At 31.9% G+C, this 20,180-nt stretch overlaps 1 protein-coding gene across 2 annotated transcripts; it reads right to left on the bottom strand.

Annotated features, from left to right (window-relative positions):
• Positions 1–1,022: 1,022 nt before the first annotated feature.
• On the bottom strand, positions 1,023–7,365 carry LOC143065236 (uncharacterized). Of its 2 annotated transcripts, none has more exons than XR_012975429.1 (4): positions 7,221–7,365; positions 4,688–5,107; positions 3,740–3,934; positions 1,023–2,919 (listed from the first exon to the last, which is right to left on the bottom strand). XR_012975429.1 is itself a non-coding variant. In XM_076238685.1 (4 exons), the coding sequence occupies exons 1-4, from the start codon at positions 7,009–7,011 to the stop codon at positions 2,503–2,505; spliced, it is 1,047 nt and encodes a 348-aa protein (XP_076094800.1). In that variant the 5' UTR covers positions 7,012–7,136; the 3' UTR covers positions 1,023–2,502. The 2 variants fall into 2 exon arrangements, 1 of the variants encoding a protein (XP_076094800.1); XM_076238685.1 differs by lacking the exon at positions 7,221–7,365 and adding an exon at positions 6,997–7,136.
• Between the last annotated feature and the right edge of the window lie 12,815 nt (positions 7,366–20,180).

Genomic DNA, 20,180 nt, shown 5'->3' with positions numbered 1-20,180 from the left:
TACGATGGGTGCCACATGTCAAGAAGAATCTGCTTACCTGAGATAACCACCAGATTTTGGTTTAGTTTGTGTTACCCCGTCTTTAGTATTCTATCTTTGTACTGTTTGTTTTTCATAATTTTTTCCTTTTTTGTCATGGCATTATCCGTTTGTTTTGACTTTTTGATGGGTAAGAAAAAAGTTAAATCACAAAAATACTGAGTTCAGAGGAACATCTAATCGGAAAGTCCATAAACACATGGCAAAATCAAATGACAAAACACATCAAAAACAAATGGACAAGAACTGTCATATTCCTGACTTGGTACAGACATTTTCAAATGTAGAAAATGGTGGATTAAACCTGGTTTTATAGAGCTAAACCTCTCACTTTGATGACAGTCTCATCAAATTCCGTTATATTTACAATGATGCGTGAACTAAACAGACATAATAAATAAAATAGTCAAAATATGGGTACAGCAGTCATCATCGTGTAACAATTTTAAAAGGAACAATTTCACAGAACACCAAAACATATATCTTCAAACACATTCATTGATTCACATGTCTGACGTCAGAAAATTTCATACCTCACATATATTTGTTGTTCAATGTATATAAACAATTTCAAAATTTCACATGGGCAATGTTAGCATATACAGGGTTAAAAACTCAAAAGTATGTAAGAATTAATTTCAGAAATAGACCAACATTTAAATAGTCCAAAAGTTATATAGAATTTATAAGAATCCCCAAATAGTTCATTCCACTACGTGATTGAATAATTTTGACCTTTGTGGTTCAACATATTTTCCAATTTAAATAGAAATATATCATAATGAGATATAATAGAACAATATCATACTGACGGGATCTTTTAAAGTACAGAGTCACATTATAAGAAACAAAGAAACACAAAAAGTCGAGTATACCTTTGATATCTTTCGTCTTATAAATCAGCTTCTATTCTAAACTTTTAATACTTACCCACAACAATTATGGTTCTACTTTAACAATCTGTTATAATTAACCACATAAAATAATATTAACCATATTTTATTGAAACATGTATCTACAAACCAGAAACTACATACATGGAACAGAACTCACAAATATATACTTCCCCACATTACATATTCACTAAAAACCATTTCAATATAATAAAATAAAGGATATGCCCATGAGAATAACTGAAAAAACAATTCTGTGAACTTTTCAATGTACAAGATGACTACTTCTTTTGTAAATTCATAGAAAAAAAATATAAAAGGAGACTCACAGTCATGACAGTGACAATAGTAAAATGTACTTAACATTTTCTTAATTCTCTTTTGAATATAGTTTTTGAGGAGTTCTAGATCCAAAGAGTTGAGGGAGGGACACACAAAACAAGTAAAAATATCACTATTTATATACCACACTTTTAATTGAGTGGGGTATAATAAACTAATAAAAACATAACATTGAATGCACATACAGGTAAATTACTCATTCAACTAACTCATAATCTCATACAGATACAACATTAATAGAAAACAGCATTAATAGTAAAAAAAGTATTGAAGTAAAACTGGAAAAAATTAACATTGTAGTTTATGTAGCATTAAAATTATGTGAACACAAAGTGGTATAACCCTACTTGGAGCTTTGTCTACCTGTTTCATGAGAATATCAGCCTGAAAACAAACTGATATTTATCATTGAAGGGAATGGTCCTAACAATATTCAACTGTTGCCTTTCCCAAAACATCAACAAAATGTCAACGGTTCTACTAATGTGAAATACAAATGAAAGCAATAAGTCAATGTCTGTCAGTCTTTTCATTAAATATTTGTTTTAAATATCCATCATTTGGAAGAAAGAATGAAACCTACAATGACAATTGGTATTCAAAATCCTATGAAAGTTATGTTGCTGTCATGAGTTATGGATACAATAATTTGTTAGGAGTAATAATAATCCCATATACAATATTACTGCAACATGTACATATAAAAGATAGAAAAACAGTTAAAGTCATCACATAAACAAAATAGTTTGAATGGAATACACAGACAAAATGAAATGAATGTTGTAGCTATGTTTCTATTATGATGTGGTGTACATTTAAAATACTAGTAATATATTTTGTACATAAAGAGGCATAACTCTAAGTGTAAAACTGTCTCATTAGATTTATATAGTTAACTTACAGACGAAATACAATCAAGAAATTGTAAACTTTTTTTCAGACTTATAAGAAACTTGCAATCAACAGTGGAAGGCATTTGAGACAATGACTTTTCAGGAACTTCCTGTCAATAATTCTTATAAATTAAAAATTCAATTGCATATACTTAGTAAATTTAATTTTTATAATCTTGTTGAAGACAACCATACAATTTACAGCATTGCTGCATGTTTGTATGAGGTTCACATTAACATGATTAAGTGACTTTTAAATGCTTTAAATCCAATTTCAATTCTTGAAATGCGGACACATACATATATGTTACTGTAGGTAAACAAAAATATTAAGATCATAATGAGATTGTTGATTTCCTCTTCTTACAATATAAATATATAAATAGACTAACAACAGACGTCAAAATAACACAAAAGACAATTGATGTAATCCAGGACCCTCTCCGTTTTAGTATCAAATGATGCACTGAATCATCGTCCTCCTTAATTAACTTTAAAACAGTATCATAGCCAATACTTTCCAAGTACAGCTGGATTTCAGATTTATAATGTCTGATTTCTCCACGGAATCTCACCGTCAGTATTTCAATGTTTATTTTGTTAAATGGAATGGCCTTCACAATAGATAACTCATCTATTCCACCAACATCCAAGGCGAATAAATCAATTGTCCTCCTCTCAAGTGCTGCCATTATAGAATACAATGGATAACAATGGATTTCAGTTTGTTTGTCTTTCACAGTGATGGTTTTCTGAATTAAATACAATATCAACAATTACTTTTAAGTATAAAAAATGACATGTTTTTGATTTTTGTTATAGACATCCGTCTGTTTGGTTCCAGGACTAAAGATGAAATTTTTGCATATAAAACATGAGTCTGGCATATCAAATAATATCTTTTAAAGCTTAGTATTCGACATTGGTTTTGCTCATTGTTGAAGGCTCTACTCTGATCTTTAACTGTTAATTTCTATATCATTTGGTCTCCTTGTGGAGAGTTGTCTTATTGACAATCATTCTACATTTTCTTATTTTTATATATAAACCTTGTGAATAAGATTTTATCTAAGGATTCTTTGATGAACTAGCACTCTAAACTAGAAAAATCTTTATCCTCATGATAAACCATGTGGTACATACACTAAAGGAACAGAGAAACACAGACAGCGCAAAACTATTCTCAGAGGGTAAAATTATCATGCAAAAAGGTAAATGCCATAATTTTGAAACTAGAAATTTAAGTAGACATGTCTATTTTACAGGGAACTTATTTGTTTATTCACAATCTACATTATACTATTGATGTTGCATGTATGTTTTATTAATATTTGAACTTCCTAAATTTTGGCTTCAAACATACCTCCTCAAAGTTATGACAGCTTACATTTTTGACTTGAGTAAAAATCAATGGCATCTGATCACATGTAGTTTGATTCAAATTACAAACTTTAAATTATTCCTCATGAAATTTCTTTTTTTGGATTTGTAATATTTGTACTTAAAAATGGTTTTTAAAACAAAATTTTTTTTAAATTTATATTCAATTTGAAATAATTACAAAAGAAATACCTTAACTGGATGTTCAGAATCACTTAAACAACTGTTCATGATGGCAGCTTTTCTGTGTTTCATTTGAAGAGCTGTGAACTTTTCTGGTTCTGGCGAAATAACTAATCCATTCCACTTCCGTACTCGTTCAAAAAATAATGAAGTAGAATCTTTTTCACCATCTGTAGTACAGCATTCAACATAAAATCCATCCTTCTAATATGGTAAAAAAAAAGGTTTTGAAAGAAACATCTTGTTATCAATAAAAGAATTAATAGAACATTTCAACCTCATTTTATAGTTTCTACTTTTTATAGTATATCAATTATATATCAATATAATACTAAGAATGAGGTGGCCATATATATTTTTGGAGAGACAAAAAATGCACTGCCGACTAGAATGACTTTACATAGACAGCAAACCAACCATGAAGATTTAACACTCATCAGGGCAAACAACCATTTCCATCGTTGTTCTAATGGATGATTTAAAATATTTCCATTGTATAGGGTCAATCGTCAAAATGATTTTCTCCGGATGAAGATGGAAGAATTATTCATAAACATTCTCAACCCGGATTAAATGATAAATGATATTCTAATTTTAACTTAACATTTCAAAGTCTTAAAATGACATTAGTAGTCTCCCTTGTATGTGTTAACATCAAACTATTGTTAACGTCAATCAATTGTTTTATTTATATTGTAAGTCACATTACCTGAAGATCTGCGGAAGCAGTGAAAGTAATAGTAAAAAAGTGATGCATTGAAAACATTATTATCTTTTTATAATTTTCTTAAACACTCTAGTCCCTTTTCTATCAAACATAATAATCATAATATAAGGAAATTTCTGCCTTTGATTTTGTTTGTTATCATTTTGGTCTAATTATCTATTTTCTAGTTGCCTTCATTGTTGTAAAATAAAACTCAATAATCTGACAGATGCATTGAGAGTTACACTAACCTTAAACCTTAAGATATTGTCCACAGCAGCTGACTGACCACCAGAAACATCAAACTGATATTTATTATCTAGTCTATACCCTTCCAGAGTTGGCTGATAAATGATGTAATTTCTAATAATAGATATCATTTGTTTATCATACATGGAAGACTGTTGATCGATCAGTTCTTGTGTTGTTCGTCTAAAATCAAAGTGTGGATCAACTGTTTGTTTGAATGTGTCTGGTTTGAAATCTATGTGTTTAATCAGTTTCCGTCTAGTGTATGGATATAATGGCATTAGTGATTTCATACTAAGCTGAGCCTCACTAGAAGATGTATAATTTAGGTATATAAATAAAAGGATAAGGAAGACTGTAACTGTTCCTATTATTGAAGGAATGCTGGATTTATTTCCTCTCATCATTGTAACAATCTCGTCCTGAAATAGTCAAAAGGAAAAATTTAAATCTACATCATCTGATTTATAATATGTGTAATGTAAAAAATTAGTTCCTCTGAAAATTTATTAATTTTTACTCTAACAATCACAATATCAATGACATAAAGAATGTTTACAAGGAATTAAGATAATGAAGAAAGTTTCTTGTACGTGATTTTTTTTTTTTAGATTAAAATACCATACACAACTTCTGTAATCTTTACTAAAAACATTTCTTGACAAGTATGGAATAAATACACATACATGATACACATCATTTGGTAGCTTAACAACTTCAAAATTAACAAATTGCAAGACCTGGGCTGTACAGGATATAAAGAAAGAACAACTATGACTATGTAGCTTGAACTGAGGATAAAATTGAGAAAGGAAATGGTGAATATGTCAAAGCGACAACCACCCGACCATAGAGCAAACAACAGCCGAAGGCAACCAATGGGTCTTCAATGTAGCGAGAATTCCCGCACCCGTAGGTGTCCTTCAGCTGGCCCCTAAAATATGCATAATAGTACAGTGATAATGGACGTCATACTAAACTCCGAATTATACACAAGAAACTAAAATTTAAAATCATACAAGACTAACAAAGGCCAGAGGCTCCTGACTTGGGACAGGCGCAAAATTGCGGCGGGGTTAAACATGTTTATGAGATCTCAACCCTCCCCCTATACCTCTAGCCAATGTAGAAAAGTAAAAGAATAACAATACGCACATTAAAATTCAGTTCAAGAGAAGTCCGAGTCTGATGTCAAAAGATGTAACAAAAGAAAATAAATAAAATGACAATAATACATAAATAACAACAGACTACTAGCAGTTAACTGACATGCCAGCTCCAGATCTCAATTAAACTGATTGAAAGATTATGTCTTCATCATATGAATATCAGGTACAATCCCTCCCGTTAGGGGTTTAGTCTAGATGTTTACATAACCTTCATGCTTGAAACACTAACAGTAAATGTAAGGCCTGGAAGGTAAAAATATAAAGCCAATACATCATGGTTTTTCAATGCATTTCATGCAATTTTTTGTGAGCACTAAACACCCAACTTAACCTAACAAAGTTGTGTAGCAGCACAACTGAAAAAAAATCAATTTGAGATGAATTGACTCCTTAGATTAGAGAGGGGCCTGATGGGGTGGGGGTGGGGGCCGGGTCTCATCACAATTCACGAGTTGATTTTTTTGTCAATCACGATTCACAGAAAATAAATTTCCATGACCACAGATCACGAAAATATAAAAAAAAAAAAAAAAAATCTGTAGAAAAATCTACATGATTTCTGAGAAAAAATCTTTCAAACCATAAATCTAACTATTTACAAAATGCCGTTTGAAACTTGTAGACTAGTATGATTCTATTTTTAAATTAAACAATATTGAATGGGTTCGATTTTGACACTTTTTTAAGTGAGATAATAGATTTTATATGCAGTAGAAAATTCAATAAAAAAAAAAAAAAAAAAAATCATGAAAATTTTCCCGGTATTTTCATTGTACTAATGAACTCAAAATCGTTCAATTTTTTTTTTTTTGTCGCGTTTTTGAATTACTGGATCTGCGCAGAAATCTACAATGTACTTCCTTTTTCCGGTCTCGTTTGTATGAAACTTTGAGTGAAATATATATTTATCAGTCTAGTATAAATTAGGAAGGGACGCAATACAAATTTCATTTTTAAAAATTCCTTGATATGAAAAAACGTTACCTGATGATAGCGTTTCTCTGTTTAAATTGCATATGACGTCATAACTTAAATAACGTCACAACTAAAATCCCTAACAACAGAACCAAAATCGGAAACGTTACGGTATTTCCGGTTCTTTTTTTTAACAAATATTTAAGTTACAAAAAAATAATTCATACAGACTTCGTCCCCATTTACAGGAAATGCCTGCCTCATATTATCTATAGTGAGATGAAGGTCAGGTATCAGACACTAATACCCATTCCTAATTAGTGGTTAGCTACCAAAAAGGATTTTCCGGGAGTCAAAATTAAAGATGTTTATAACGGTGTTCACCGCTTTCTTGTATCATTTGAATTATTTGTCTTTATGAGAAAATCTTAAGGAATATCTTTATAAATACCTATCTTTTTGTATGAGTTTATTATTACATGCACGCTTGTGCCTGCTAAATAAATGAAGTATCTGCCCTTCTAATTTTTATCATTTGCATCTTCATCTGTTTCCGATACACCTGCTAAAAATAACACGGTGAACGTTTATAATAAGTATTGATTTATAGTCCGTCAATTTGAACGATTTCTATTTGCGCGATGCAGATGTGGATTGATTTAAATATATACTACAGACTATAGAATACCAGAAGGCAAATGCTGTAATGTCTCGTCTGCTTTACTTATGATAGTTAATTTTTGGAACGTCTATAATATCAAGGGTTTTACTAGAAGTGTCAAATGCGCTTAATGCGCTTAATGTATTTTTATCCATCTGATGAGTTAAGCCTTTCCAATTGATTTTTATAGTTCTTATGTTGTACTGTTATACCAATGTCTCGGGTTAGGGGAGGGTTGGGATCCCGCTAACATGTCTAATCCCGCCACATTATTTATGTATGTGCCTGTCCCAAGTCAGGAGCCTGTAATTCAGTGGTTGTCGTTTGTTTATGTGTTACATATTTGTTTTTCGTTCATTTTTTTTTATACAAATAAGGCCGTTAGTTTTCTCGTTTGAATTGTTTTACATTGTCATATCGGGGCCTTTTATAGCTGACTATGCGGTATGGGCTTTGCTCATTGTTGAAGGCCGTACGGTGACCTTTAGTTGTTAATGTCTGTGTCATTTTGGTCTCATGTGGATAGTTGTCTTTTTGGCAATCATTCCACATCTTCTTTTTTTTAAATTATGATTGTCAATAATTGATAAAAAGAGTGTAAAGTCAGATGAACTATTCCATACAGATCTCTACAAATATCCCGTAGACCAAATAAATGTGTTCCGATCCTTACAGTGCATTAGAAACTGACAAATGTAAAAGTTATGCTTGACCAATTAATTCGAAACATAAGGTCAATAATATATGAACCCTGACCGACAGCCAGACATAGACATCTTACTATCATTCAATATATCAAATACAATTGACGTCATCATGGTCATATATGAAACATGCAGACAGACATGTACACCATACACGAAATACCATAGTGCTATAGCATACAGGTATATATCTAAAAGGCTAGACAACATAAAACGAGCATTACCGAATGATGCATGATAATGGGTTCGATGTTATTTGAAACCTTGCATAAGTCGAAAATGTACACCTCACAATCATTACAACAGACAGTTATCCTAAAGCTTAACGAATCCGCGATACGGACTTGACCTCAAAAATGAATCTTTATCCATAAAATAAGGTAAATTCGGGGTCAGGTGAATCCTGTCTGACGGAAAGGTAGTTTATAGGATCCAATATACAAAATTTGGGTATCCTATAACTCATGATAAGTGAGTTCTTCACATGACAATAAAAAAAGCTTCATCCTACAATCATCCAACTATTTTACATTTCATTTTCTAAAAATATTAATACTTTGAAAAGCTTAAAGCTGTTGAGGATGTTGACCTAAATAGCTTTTCTCAATACCAATAACAAATATTAATTATGATATAATTGAAGAATAATTTGAACGTCTTCGTAGCATCAGGTCTTTCACGATCCTTTTCACGATCTTTAAAAATGCGGTACTAGTACGTGATCTTTCACGATCCGAAAAATCAATTTTTGTGTAAATAGTTCTTTATTTACCAAGTTTCAGATTATGTTTATACAAAATAACTGAGAACCATTTGATTAATTCAAATAGAATGCCTTTATTCGTATTAATGTAGTTTTTCTAGTCGAATTTGTGAAAAAATCATGTTTGTTTACATTTTTTATGTCATTGAAATGTCGAGAAGCAATCTGCCTTTTGTTGTTTTGTAATAACTATGTACTTTTAAAACTGGATATTCTCACATACAGATCATAATGTTGAACCATTTTGACAGACAGTTTTATTTTATCGTAAATTTGTCTGTGCAATTAATTAAATTAGAATATGTATTGACCTTTCATATGTCTTCTCGATTAAATGTCTTTCACGATCCGTTACCAGAACTTTCACGATCGTCTCTCAATACTTGACCGCCGTAAGATATTCTTTCACGATCATTTCTCTAGTTAAACCGAATGACACCCGTGAATAATACCGATCAGTGTACATCAGTAAAGTAATCGGGTGAGATTGGATTTGTATGAGTAATTTTGTCAATTTGTACATAAAAATAAAGTGTATTCAAGTTTCTAATAATGCTGGTACCTTTGATAACTATTCTATTCTAGTCTTTTTCCGTATATAAGTACATAGCAATTCATTAAAAAATCTTAATTAGAAAAAAAGAAGACATTTCCCCTATTATCTAAGTGAATTTGTGGACACAGTTGACGATTTCTTATTAAAATTACAAAAAAATGATGACTCCTATGTTTTCTTTCATATTCTGTTGTAACCCAATTGAACGTACCAATGTGCTTAAATTATTTAGAAATTGGGAGTTATTCCATTCAGTATCGTGTTAGTGCCTTAATGCCAAACAGCGTATTTCAGTACCGTATTGGGTGAGAAAGGCTTAGTATAGCGAGCTATTTTGTCAATTTTTATATAAAAATAAAGTGTACATGTATTTAGGTTTCTATTCTAATTCCCGGGATTCCTTATCGGTTTGTTGTACATACAGCATTGTCCCATTAGGTTTCTTTCCATTATACAAGAAAAGATACATGTAACGAAAATCACCAATGCAGAACAACGCAACAAGATCTATAGAATCGAGGCCATTGTCCAGACTATACTGAATCGCATGAACGACATACGCACGAGCTTATCAAATATATCAAAAACATAATCTCATCATGTCGCGGCACTGCTAATCATTTAAATTCGTTAGGGGAGGGTTGGGATCCCGCTAATAGGTTTATCCCCGCCACATTCTGTATGTATGTGCCTGTCCCAAGTTAGGAGCCTGTAATTCAGTGGTTGTCGTTTGTTGATGTGTTACAGATTTGTTTTCGTTTATTTTTTTGTACATAAATCAGGCCGTTAGATTTCTTGTTTGCATTGTTTTCCATTTGTCATTTCGGGGTCTTTTATAGCTGACTATGCTATATGGACTTTGCTAATTGTTGAAGGCCGTACGGTGACCTATAGTTGTTAATGTCTCATTCATTTGGTCTCTTGTGGAGAGTTGTCTCATTGGCAATCATACCACATCTTCTTTATATATATATTTGTTTAGAAAAACAAATTATTGCAGCATCTTTATCCAAACCTTTGTCTTGGTTCCGTTTCATTGATGATGTTGACATGAAATGGATTGAATCCCAACAAAAACTGGATGATTTCATCAGACATGCAAACAACGCCCACCATTCAATTAAATTTACGTATGAAATTTCCGACTCTAAGATATCTTTCTTAGACACAACCACATCTATAAAGGACGGTGTCATATCAACAGACCTCTACTGTAAACCCACAGATAAACATCAGTACCTTTCTCCCCAAAGCTGTCACCCCATACACTGTACAAAAAGTATCCCGTACAGTCAAGCTCTCAGAGTCAAGCGGATTTGCTCCTCTGAGGAGGCTGTCACTCAGCGGTTACAGGAACTTCGCGGATTTTTAATCAAACGAGGTTATAAGAAATGGAACATAGATAAGGGGTTTGCGCGTGCTAACAATAACAGCCGCAATGACCTGTTACAGTACAAAAAGAAGAGGCGCAGCAAAATAGTTCCATTTGTTTTAACATACAATCCCGCCTTTACTAACCTTTCACGTTTGATCCGTGCCAATTGGAAAAGTATTGCCAATCACCCAAAATTATCCAAAATCTTTCCCGATCCTCCTGTCTTAGTTTTCGGAGACCAGCAAGTCTAAAAGAGTTATTTGTGAAAGCTGACGTCTCCTGTAATAAAAGCTGTTCAACTACAGGATGGTGCAAGTCATGTGGTAACAAACGATGTCTGACTTGCCAACAAATACTGAATACTCAAACATTTACTTGTCACTCCACTGGGTCTGTGTACACAATATTTTGTAATGTAACTTGCAAAACCCAGAATGTTGGATACATTCTTCAGTGTCGATGTGGCATGCAGTATGTTGGCGAGACATAACAGCCATTCAACAAACGCATGAATGGTCATCGTAGTGACTACACCTGCAAGCCCGACCTCCCAGTAAGTCGTCATTTAAGATCACATGGGCACGACCAAGCTGATCTAAAAAAAACTTACCATCCCCATCATAGATCACAACGAGGATTGGTCAAAGGCCGACAGACTTGCTCGGGAATGTTTTTGGATAAGAAAGCTCAGGACAGTTTTCCCAGAGGGCATTAATGAAAAAACATAGAAGAGTCACTCATTTTCCCTACCATCACTAACTTCCTGCCATCATCCGTGTCCAGTAACTCCGGCTTCCGTACTGGACACTTACACTTTTCAGGAATTTTTGAATTATACTAGTTTTAATTACAGCTGGCAGGGATGTGTAAATACACAGCCACGTTATATTACTTAACCTTAGTAAAAATTTATTACTCATTTTTCTTATTATCAAATTACTATATATTTGGAATGTTTAAATGCACAGTCTCTGTTGCAATTTTTCTACTGCTGTCATATTTTAAATTTTATACCAGCGTAGATCGGTCAGGACTGTTTATTGGGACTGTATTCCCACGCAGTTGTCTAACATCTCAACTATCACAACCTTTGGGAATTTAGAGTTGTGCCAGTTCACATCGTAAATAACTATTTTTATTTTGGCATATCTCTGTAGTCTTTGCGCCGTGCTTGGAAATTTTAAAATTGTTCCAGCATTCGCTTAAATTGTATTAATTTCAAGATTTTGATAGAGTCTTAATTTGAATTGACATGATTCATTTGTCATCGTGCTATTACCGAGGAAGGATATCTGTTATCCGAAATATCTAACATATTGTTCGTTTTATTGTGTTTTTGGTGATGTTGTACCCTTTTAGACTTGTTATATATTATATTTTGTAGTGTACTGAATCATAATTATATGATCCATCGCCCCGTAAGATTGATCGTTGACTATTTATTCAGTCATATATATATAAGTCTAAATTGAAAACTACGTTCAAACCTATGATTGCGTTGGATAAAAACCGCAATTTTTATACGTGTGCATGTAAAACAAATTTCGTTGTAGAATGGTCTAAAAACAGCACAAACAACATTTCCCAAAAGACCAAAAATGTGAAAAAGTATATTTAAACAAAACGCATTTGACTAACAGGTCGAACAACTGATGTTCTTTAACCCTGCTGACTGCCATTGGCGATTGCCAAATAAAATTGATCACAAGATGTAACAAAATGGATCTTAATATAAATTTATTACTAAACAGAAACAAAAATTTTTAACTTGTGGCCACGATGTTATGCCACAAACATACGGTGTCAATATTTTTTTAGTACACCAGATCCGGATTTCGACAATTAATGTCTTTTCAGTGATGTTAGGGATCGAAACGGTATTTGGAAGGTCATATAAAAAGTACCCTCATTTTTAGAAAAAAAGTACCTTCATAGATAGACTCTTGAATTTTAAGAGTCAATATAGGATGAACGGATCAAATAAACCGGAGAGAAAATATGATACAAGCCCAAACGAAAAAATATAAACGAGTTTAAATTGAAAACTACGTTCAAACCTATGATTGCGTTGGATAAAAACCGCAAATTTTTATACGTGTGCATGTAAAACAAATTTCGTTGTAGAAGGGTCTAAAAACAGCACAAACAACATTTTCCAAAAGACCAAAAAAGTGAAAAAGTATATTTATACAAAACGCATTTGACTAACAGGTCGAACAAATGATGATCTTAAACCCTGCTGACTGTCATTGGCGATTGCCAAATAAATTGATCACAAGATGTAACAAAATGGATCTAAATATTGATTTAATACTTCACAGAAAACACTAAACTTGCGGCAAAGATGTTTTACCACAAACATGAGGTGTCCAATTTTTTTGTGTACACCAGATCCATCGCTAGCCAAGGGTTACGATCGGATCCTTTATTATTTAATTTATTCCTCTATTTTTAAAGGCAGTGCTCTAAGGCCTGACTTTCAAGTCATGAGGTACATCTTTCATACGCAACGTCCAACAAATCTATGTAGAGGGTCATTTGGCCAGAAATAGATCCGAAAATGTTCAATTTTCTCCTCTCCTTTTTATGGTATGATATGGTTTTTGTTTCTTTCATTTACATTGGGAAATAAAGAAACGACCAGTGTGTATTGTTCGTTTTAAAAAAACTTGTTATTAATGTGTATTTTGCATTATAAGCAGTCAACCTGATTACAAACTATCATTATTTGTATTCCGTGTGGAAAGAGGTCGGGTCAATTTCGAGTGTTATTTGACATCTAAAGATTTTTTAATCAGTTCAAACGTTGATATAACAATGAAAGGTCGACTGAACATGATTAATATTGCATTTTCTATAATTCAAAGCGGAATTCGATTTATGAACGAGAAACCGTAAGAGTTTTCAATTTTGTTAGTTATGTATGTTGTCTACGTATTATCCTGGTTCCCGCTACTACGTTACGGTCGTTAGCTATTTGATATATGTGTTACATTACGATCGGGTACCAGTCAATCTACGCGTGTATGTGTATATGATTCAGTTGACAAGAGCAGTACGTTCTACTTTGATGTTGGGAGAATTTTGATTAAACTCTAAATGCTCATAGAATAAGAAATATAATCTAAACTGAATTTACCTCCTTCTGAATAAGTTATTGCAATATAAATATAAATCCCTTTTGACAAGAGAAATATGACTTTTGTCAGAAATATTTTGTTCACGTGTGCAAAGGTTACGTAATCTTCTTCTCTGGATCTTTACACCCTTTACACCTAATCACGTGTGGCGACCATATTGGTTTGTTTACATATTTGTGAAGAAGCCTCTAGAACTATGACCTAAACATAAATAGTCTTCCAAAAACGTAACCTTTATGCAATACTATTTTATCAATCATGATTATTTTCATAAATTTAAATTTGATTATTTAAAGAAATAAAATTATAACAATTACGATTTTAGATTAGAGATTCTACACAGACATGCTTTGATCTATTTATAGCCAGATTAGTTTACCTGAGTGAAAAAGTAAAAATGGATATTAATTTGTTTGATACTAAACAAGTAAAGACAAACTATAGATGGAAGATAATAATTCATATAAACATTTCAGGACATTTGATTTATTTTAATAAATATAGGATTTAAAAACTGCAAGTGCAAACAAATTTAATCATTACACTAGAACACACCCGCGAAATCGCGGGGAAATAGAGTGTATGTAAACTGTAAAAAAAATATAACTGGTGAATTCCAGGAGATGTATCAAAAGTCAAAGGTACTTTGGGACTGGGCACATTTATTTTCCCTCCCCCTTTTTTCCAAATACCGATTTTTATTCTTTCTGTTTTTCTGTATACTATGAACATACATATACTATAATTACTATATAAAACGGTCACTGATATATTAAAAGTCACCCCAGTAAACTATTGGAAATTATAGTAAATTATAGCAAATTTATACAATTTATTCATAGTATATATGTATGTAGTATACAGAAATATTTCAGTGAGCGGCCCGTGGATAGAAAACTATTGGAATTGATAATATATATAGATAGCAAATACACTTTATCTATAGTATATTTTTGATCATAGTATACAGAAAAACGCAAAAAATAATTGTTCTGTCCCAAGTACTTATGCAAATTATGTTTGATTTCAAAACAGGTCTAAAGGGCAGTGGAAGTCTTTTATATTTCTCAAAAAGTCAGTCCGATGACGGAAACAATATATGGACGCCTATATTTTCGTTTTCCTTCCAAAATAACCCAAACTGAAATACTTTAAGCAAGGAGGTTATATATCTAATATAACCTCCTTGCTTTAAGTAAGGAGGATAGATGCTGGAACACACCCGCGAAATCGCGGGCATCAATAGCGTGGTTGAAAGAATGTAAAGTGATGTAGGATGAATTTTTGTAAAAAGATTAATGACTGGAGAATTTCAGGTAAGGTAATAAAAAGTATAAGTACTTATGGACAGGGCAATTGTTTTTTAACCCCTTCTCCTTTTTTCCCAAAATTTCCAATTTTTTGTTTTCTATTTATTTCAATATGAACATACGTTTAGTATATTATGAACATAAATAACTATAAATGAAGTGGGTTTGTTTTTTACTATCAATTCTCAGTAAACTAATCAATACACGGCGGTCATTGATATATCATATAGACAATCTCTATTTCATTTACTTAGTGACCCGATGAATTTTTGTAAAAGATTTTATGACTGAAGAATTTCAGAAAAGGTATCAAAGGTTGTAAGTACTTTGGAACATGACAATTATTTATCTAGCCCGGCTCATAATTTTCAGTTAACTAATCAATCCACGGCGGTCATATATATATTATATAGTCCCTTTCTATTTAATTTACTTAGTGACCCGATGATTTTTTGTAAAAGATTTAAAAAGTTATAGGTACTTTGGGACATGACAAATGTTTTTCTAGCCCGGCTCCTATTTTTTTCCCTCTAAAACTCTTATATATATTTTTTTCTATTGATTTCAATAATGTTAGCGTTTATCTGTTTATTATAAACATACATTCCTATAAATAAAGTGTATTTGTTTTTTACTATCAACTCTCAATTTACTAATCTATCCACGGCGGTCATTGACATATTATATAGACCCTCTCTATTTAATAAACCCAGTGACCGCCGTGGATAGTAAACTTGAAAATATTAGCAAATAGCAAATACACGTTATTCATAGTTTTTGGTATGTACAAAGTACAGAAAAAACGCAAACCGGATGTCTAGTCTGACTTATAATTTCGTCCAATGACGGAAAAATATTCGGACGCAGTTTTTTTTCGTTTTTCTCCCAAAATAACCCAAACTGATTAATCATAAGAATGGATGACAAATGCGACAATATATGGTACCTATAGGATACAGAGGCATGATGATTAATTTATTGTGGAAGGAAGAGAAGCGACACACAAAATGAGGTCTTCTCGTTTAATAGTATAGATAATCAGCTGATAATTTTTTTACGCAAACATCGTGGTGATGTAACTGATAAAAATCACTCCATCAATCCTCCAGCCCTTTCAAATTTAAGCAATAGATCTACTTATTATTGTAGAATATTCAATGATTATACATTCATCGTCTAATTGAATATATCGGGTAATCGGATATTTTTAGCTGACATTTTGGGTATCCGATTGGCCGGAGTCTACTGTCATGACTGTACTACCATAAAGATAATAAGGGAATGGTCATTATTTATCAGCTGAGGGGGTCGGTTCAAATTTTTCACATATTTTTTTTTGTTGGCACCCCCCCCCCCCCCATCATTCTTAAAAACTACATAATGACCCCCCCTAAGAACAGAGTTTGAAAAGTTTGACCCCCCCCCCCTCGAAAAAAAAAATTCCAATCAATTAACAGTTTACTTATGAGAAGGTGATGACTACTAGCTTCATTGTAACAGGCTTTGAGAAACCCAGAGTATAACAAAGAGTTTTTCTTCTTGATTTTTTCTAAAATAAGAATATCTGACATGTCACTGTAGGACTTGAAAATTGACAAAATAAGCATTTAAATGAGAAAAAATGTATTGTTATTTAACTTGAACATTCATGTACAAAATGAAGTCATAGTCTATACATATTGTTATCCTAACTTTGAAAATGCTAATCCGTAAATAGTAAAGCTATCAAAGGCACTATATGCCAAATATATTTATATACATGAGCATGTGCTAATTAAAATTAATGGGATGACGAAAAAAGAAAAAGAAAACACAGAAAATTCATTAATCTAATTTATTTTCCTACAACTAATAATTCTACAAATTTTTTATAGATAAACTTTCAATAATGATGTTTATTCTCTATAATGAATAAATGTACATTTGCTGTCACAGAATTATTTGTAAATGAATAAGATAAAATATTTAAAAAAAAAAAAAGAGGAAACATTTCTTGGATTTTAATTTTTCTCATTATATAGTTATTTGTACTGCAATCCCAATCACAGGCATTTATCTCTGAATTCTTTTTTTACCTTTATACCTTATTTACTTAGGGTATAAAGGAAAACAAATCAGGATCACAATATAGAAAGTGCAACTGGAATAACACATTGCAAATATCACTGATTTTTATTTCAGGTGCAATTGTTTTTCAAAATCATAAAGTGTATTGTTTTGTATGTGTGAATGCCATGGTGCCCATGGTGGTCTTAAAGGGGTTTAAGGAATAAAGAAGAAGGGTCAAATTAACAGAAAATGGAAAAAATAGGAAAAAATAGACAAAAATAAAGAATAGAGAATATTGGGGGTTAAAATATAAAGAAAGAGAAAAAGGCAATGATAATAATTTCATAAATTAATTATAAGATATTTGATTTGTTCCAATTAAAGGGCCCATGAAGAGCAATGTAATTTATTACAAGGATTTTTATAATTGATACAATAATGTTGACATAAATCATAAATATGAATTTAACTATTTCAATTCTTAGATGTTAAACCACAGCCAGATCAGAGCCATACACACAAAAAAAAGGCATAACAATATATCGATTATTAATTGCCAAATGCTTGAAGAATAAACACACCTTCTATCTCAAAAATGGCATCAAAATGATTTAAACACTATAGAAAGTTGAATATGCATGTTCAGAAACTCTTCCAACTCATTGTTTCCAGTGGTCAAAACTAGGTCAAAATGTGTCATACAGTTCTTAATCTTTTGATTGTAAATACCATAACAGATGACTGTGATATATAAAGGAGTAATCAGATTCACTACCTTGAGAGATTAGGCATCCTGCTGGTGCTTTACACTATCAAAGATTTAATAATAGCAGACATTATTTCACAGAATGCACACTCACTTCAATATCCTCAACAATTTATATACTAGTCAGACATAAAAACTTTAATTGTGTGACCTCCCCCCATTAAAAAACATTTTTTTTATGGTAACCCCCCCCCCCCCCAGTGGTATGATATTTTTGCCAATGACCCCCACTAAAATGCACCGACCCCCTCAGCTGATAAATAATGACTGTTCCCTAAATTGTATTTTTTTCCACAAATTTATTGACATAATACTTGTTGTAACATATTATATTTTTGTATGCTATTAAATCATTTAAAGGACACTGTACTATTTTTTTTTTCACAAAGACCAACAAACAGGTTGTGAATTATGAGTGGTGTCCCTTTAATGAGCGACGGTGCCTAAAACAAGGGGTCATTTTAATATTGAAAAAAAAGAAAGAAAATTTTTAAAGATTTTTAACTCAAAAGTGGGAAAATTCATTATATTTGGAACAACTTTTGTAAATAATTGGTCAAATTAATAAAGAAGAATATATATAAGTTTAGAAACATCACAAAATTCTTTTGACATGTTTAAATTTTTGACCATTTAATACTTTTTAGATGCATAGTTCTTGGGGAAACGTTTCATCAAATAATATGAATATAAAGGTGCTCATTTTTTACAGTTGGTTGTAATGTTCTTCCAATGAGGGTTACCCCTCATTTGGAGTGTTGTTCCTAACCTGTTAAAGGTCCATCTTTGTGCATAATTCAAAATTGGAAATTTGAACAAGCATCTAATATTCTTACACAAATAAATAAACCCTGGTCTGCTAGCCCCATGTCGGCGTTTTGCATTTGCGCCGATCTGCATTTCATTTGCGCCGATTATTTCTTTCATTTGCATTTTTACAGGTAAATTACAGGTTAATTACAGGTGAATAGATATAAGAAGATGTGGTATGAGTGCAAATGAGACAACTATCCATCCAAGTCATGTTATTTTTCATTTATCATTATAGACCTCTTCTGTCATCCAGTTGTACACTATATTCACATACTTTAAAATCAAGAAGTAAAAACTTTAGATAAAAGTACTCTGGTTTATACTAAAATGACGAATTGAAAATCTATTTACAGCATTCAAATCCATAAAAACGGAATACATTAAAATCATAAATCTGTTCTTGCTGAGTATTTATAGGCAACATATCTAATATATTCCTTTCTTGTGATTTCGTCTCTTCTATATTTGTTGTAATTGTCAATAACGAAATCCATCTTTTCTTTGTCTTGCTATTAACGTACTTATATGTATGGCCGTCGATGGTTAAACAAAAACTCCTCGGCTCGGTGCAGTGTGCAGTATGTCCATCAATTACATCAAAGTTCAGAACAATATGAATCAAAATTAACTAAAACCTTTGTTTATAAACAGATTTTACCAATATACCTGCAAGGTATAGTACATGTACAAGTATTAACTTACCTGTAAATCCAATTAGGAGCAAATATAAAATCGGCGCAAATGAAAAAATGAAATCGGCGCAAATGAAAGAATGAAAATTTTAAAAATCGGCGCAAATGTCATACGCCCCTACATGTTCATCTGTTCTTACGCTTTAATTACTAGAATCATGCAAACTGACTTAAGAAAAAGGCATGTAAGTTCATTATACAAATATGACACTTTTTCTAGACAATCCAGATCGTGCAAAATACTTACCTAAAAATTGTAATGTTTAAAATTGTTGTTGCGCACTAAAAAAAACATGGGAACTTTCAAAAGTTGGCGGGTATCTATGTAACAAGTCTTACTATCTTCAAGTCCCATTTATGGGCATTATGTTTTCTGGTCTGTTCGTCCGTCCTGCTTCAGGTTAAAGTTTATGGTCGAGGTAGTTTTTTTATGAAGTTGAAATCCAATCAACTTGAAACTTAGTACACATGTGTTCCTTATGATATGATCTTTCTAATTTTACTGCCAAATTAAAGATTTTACCTAATTTTCATAGTCCACTGAACATAAAAAATGATTGTACGGATGGGAAATCCATGTAC

The sequence above is a fragment of the Mytilus galloprovincialis genome, chromosome 2 (assembly GCF_965363235.1).
Source record: "Mytilus galloprovincialis chromosome 2, xbMytGall1.hap1.1, whole genome shotgun sequence".
Lineage (NCBI taxonomy): Eukaryota > Metazoa > Mollusca > Bivalvia > Mytilida > Mytilidae > Mytilus > Mytilus galloprovincialis.
The sequence above is the reverse complement of the archived record's forward strand: the minus strand, read 5'-3'. Positions and strand labels throughout refer to the sequence as shown.

Coding starts and splice junctions, on each gene's coding strand:
- LOC143065236 (XM_076238685.1), bottom strand. Junction 3,935..4,687: donor ACAATATCTTAAGGTTTAAG/GTTAGTGTAACT, acceptor TTACCATATTAG/AAGGATGGATTTTATGTTGA. Junction 2,920..3,739: donor ATTCTGAACATCCAGTTAAG/GTATTTCTTTTG, acceptor TATTTAATTCAG/AAAACCATCACTGTGAAAGA.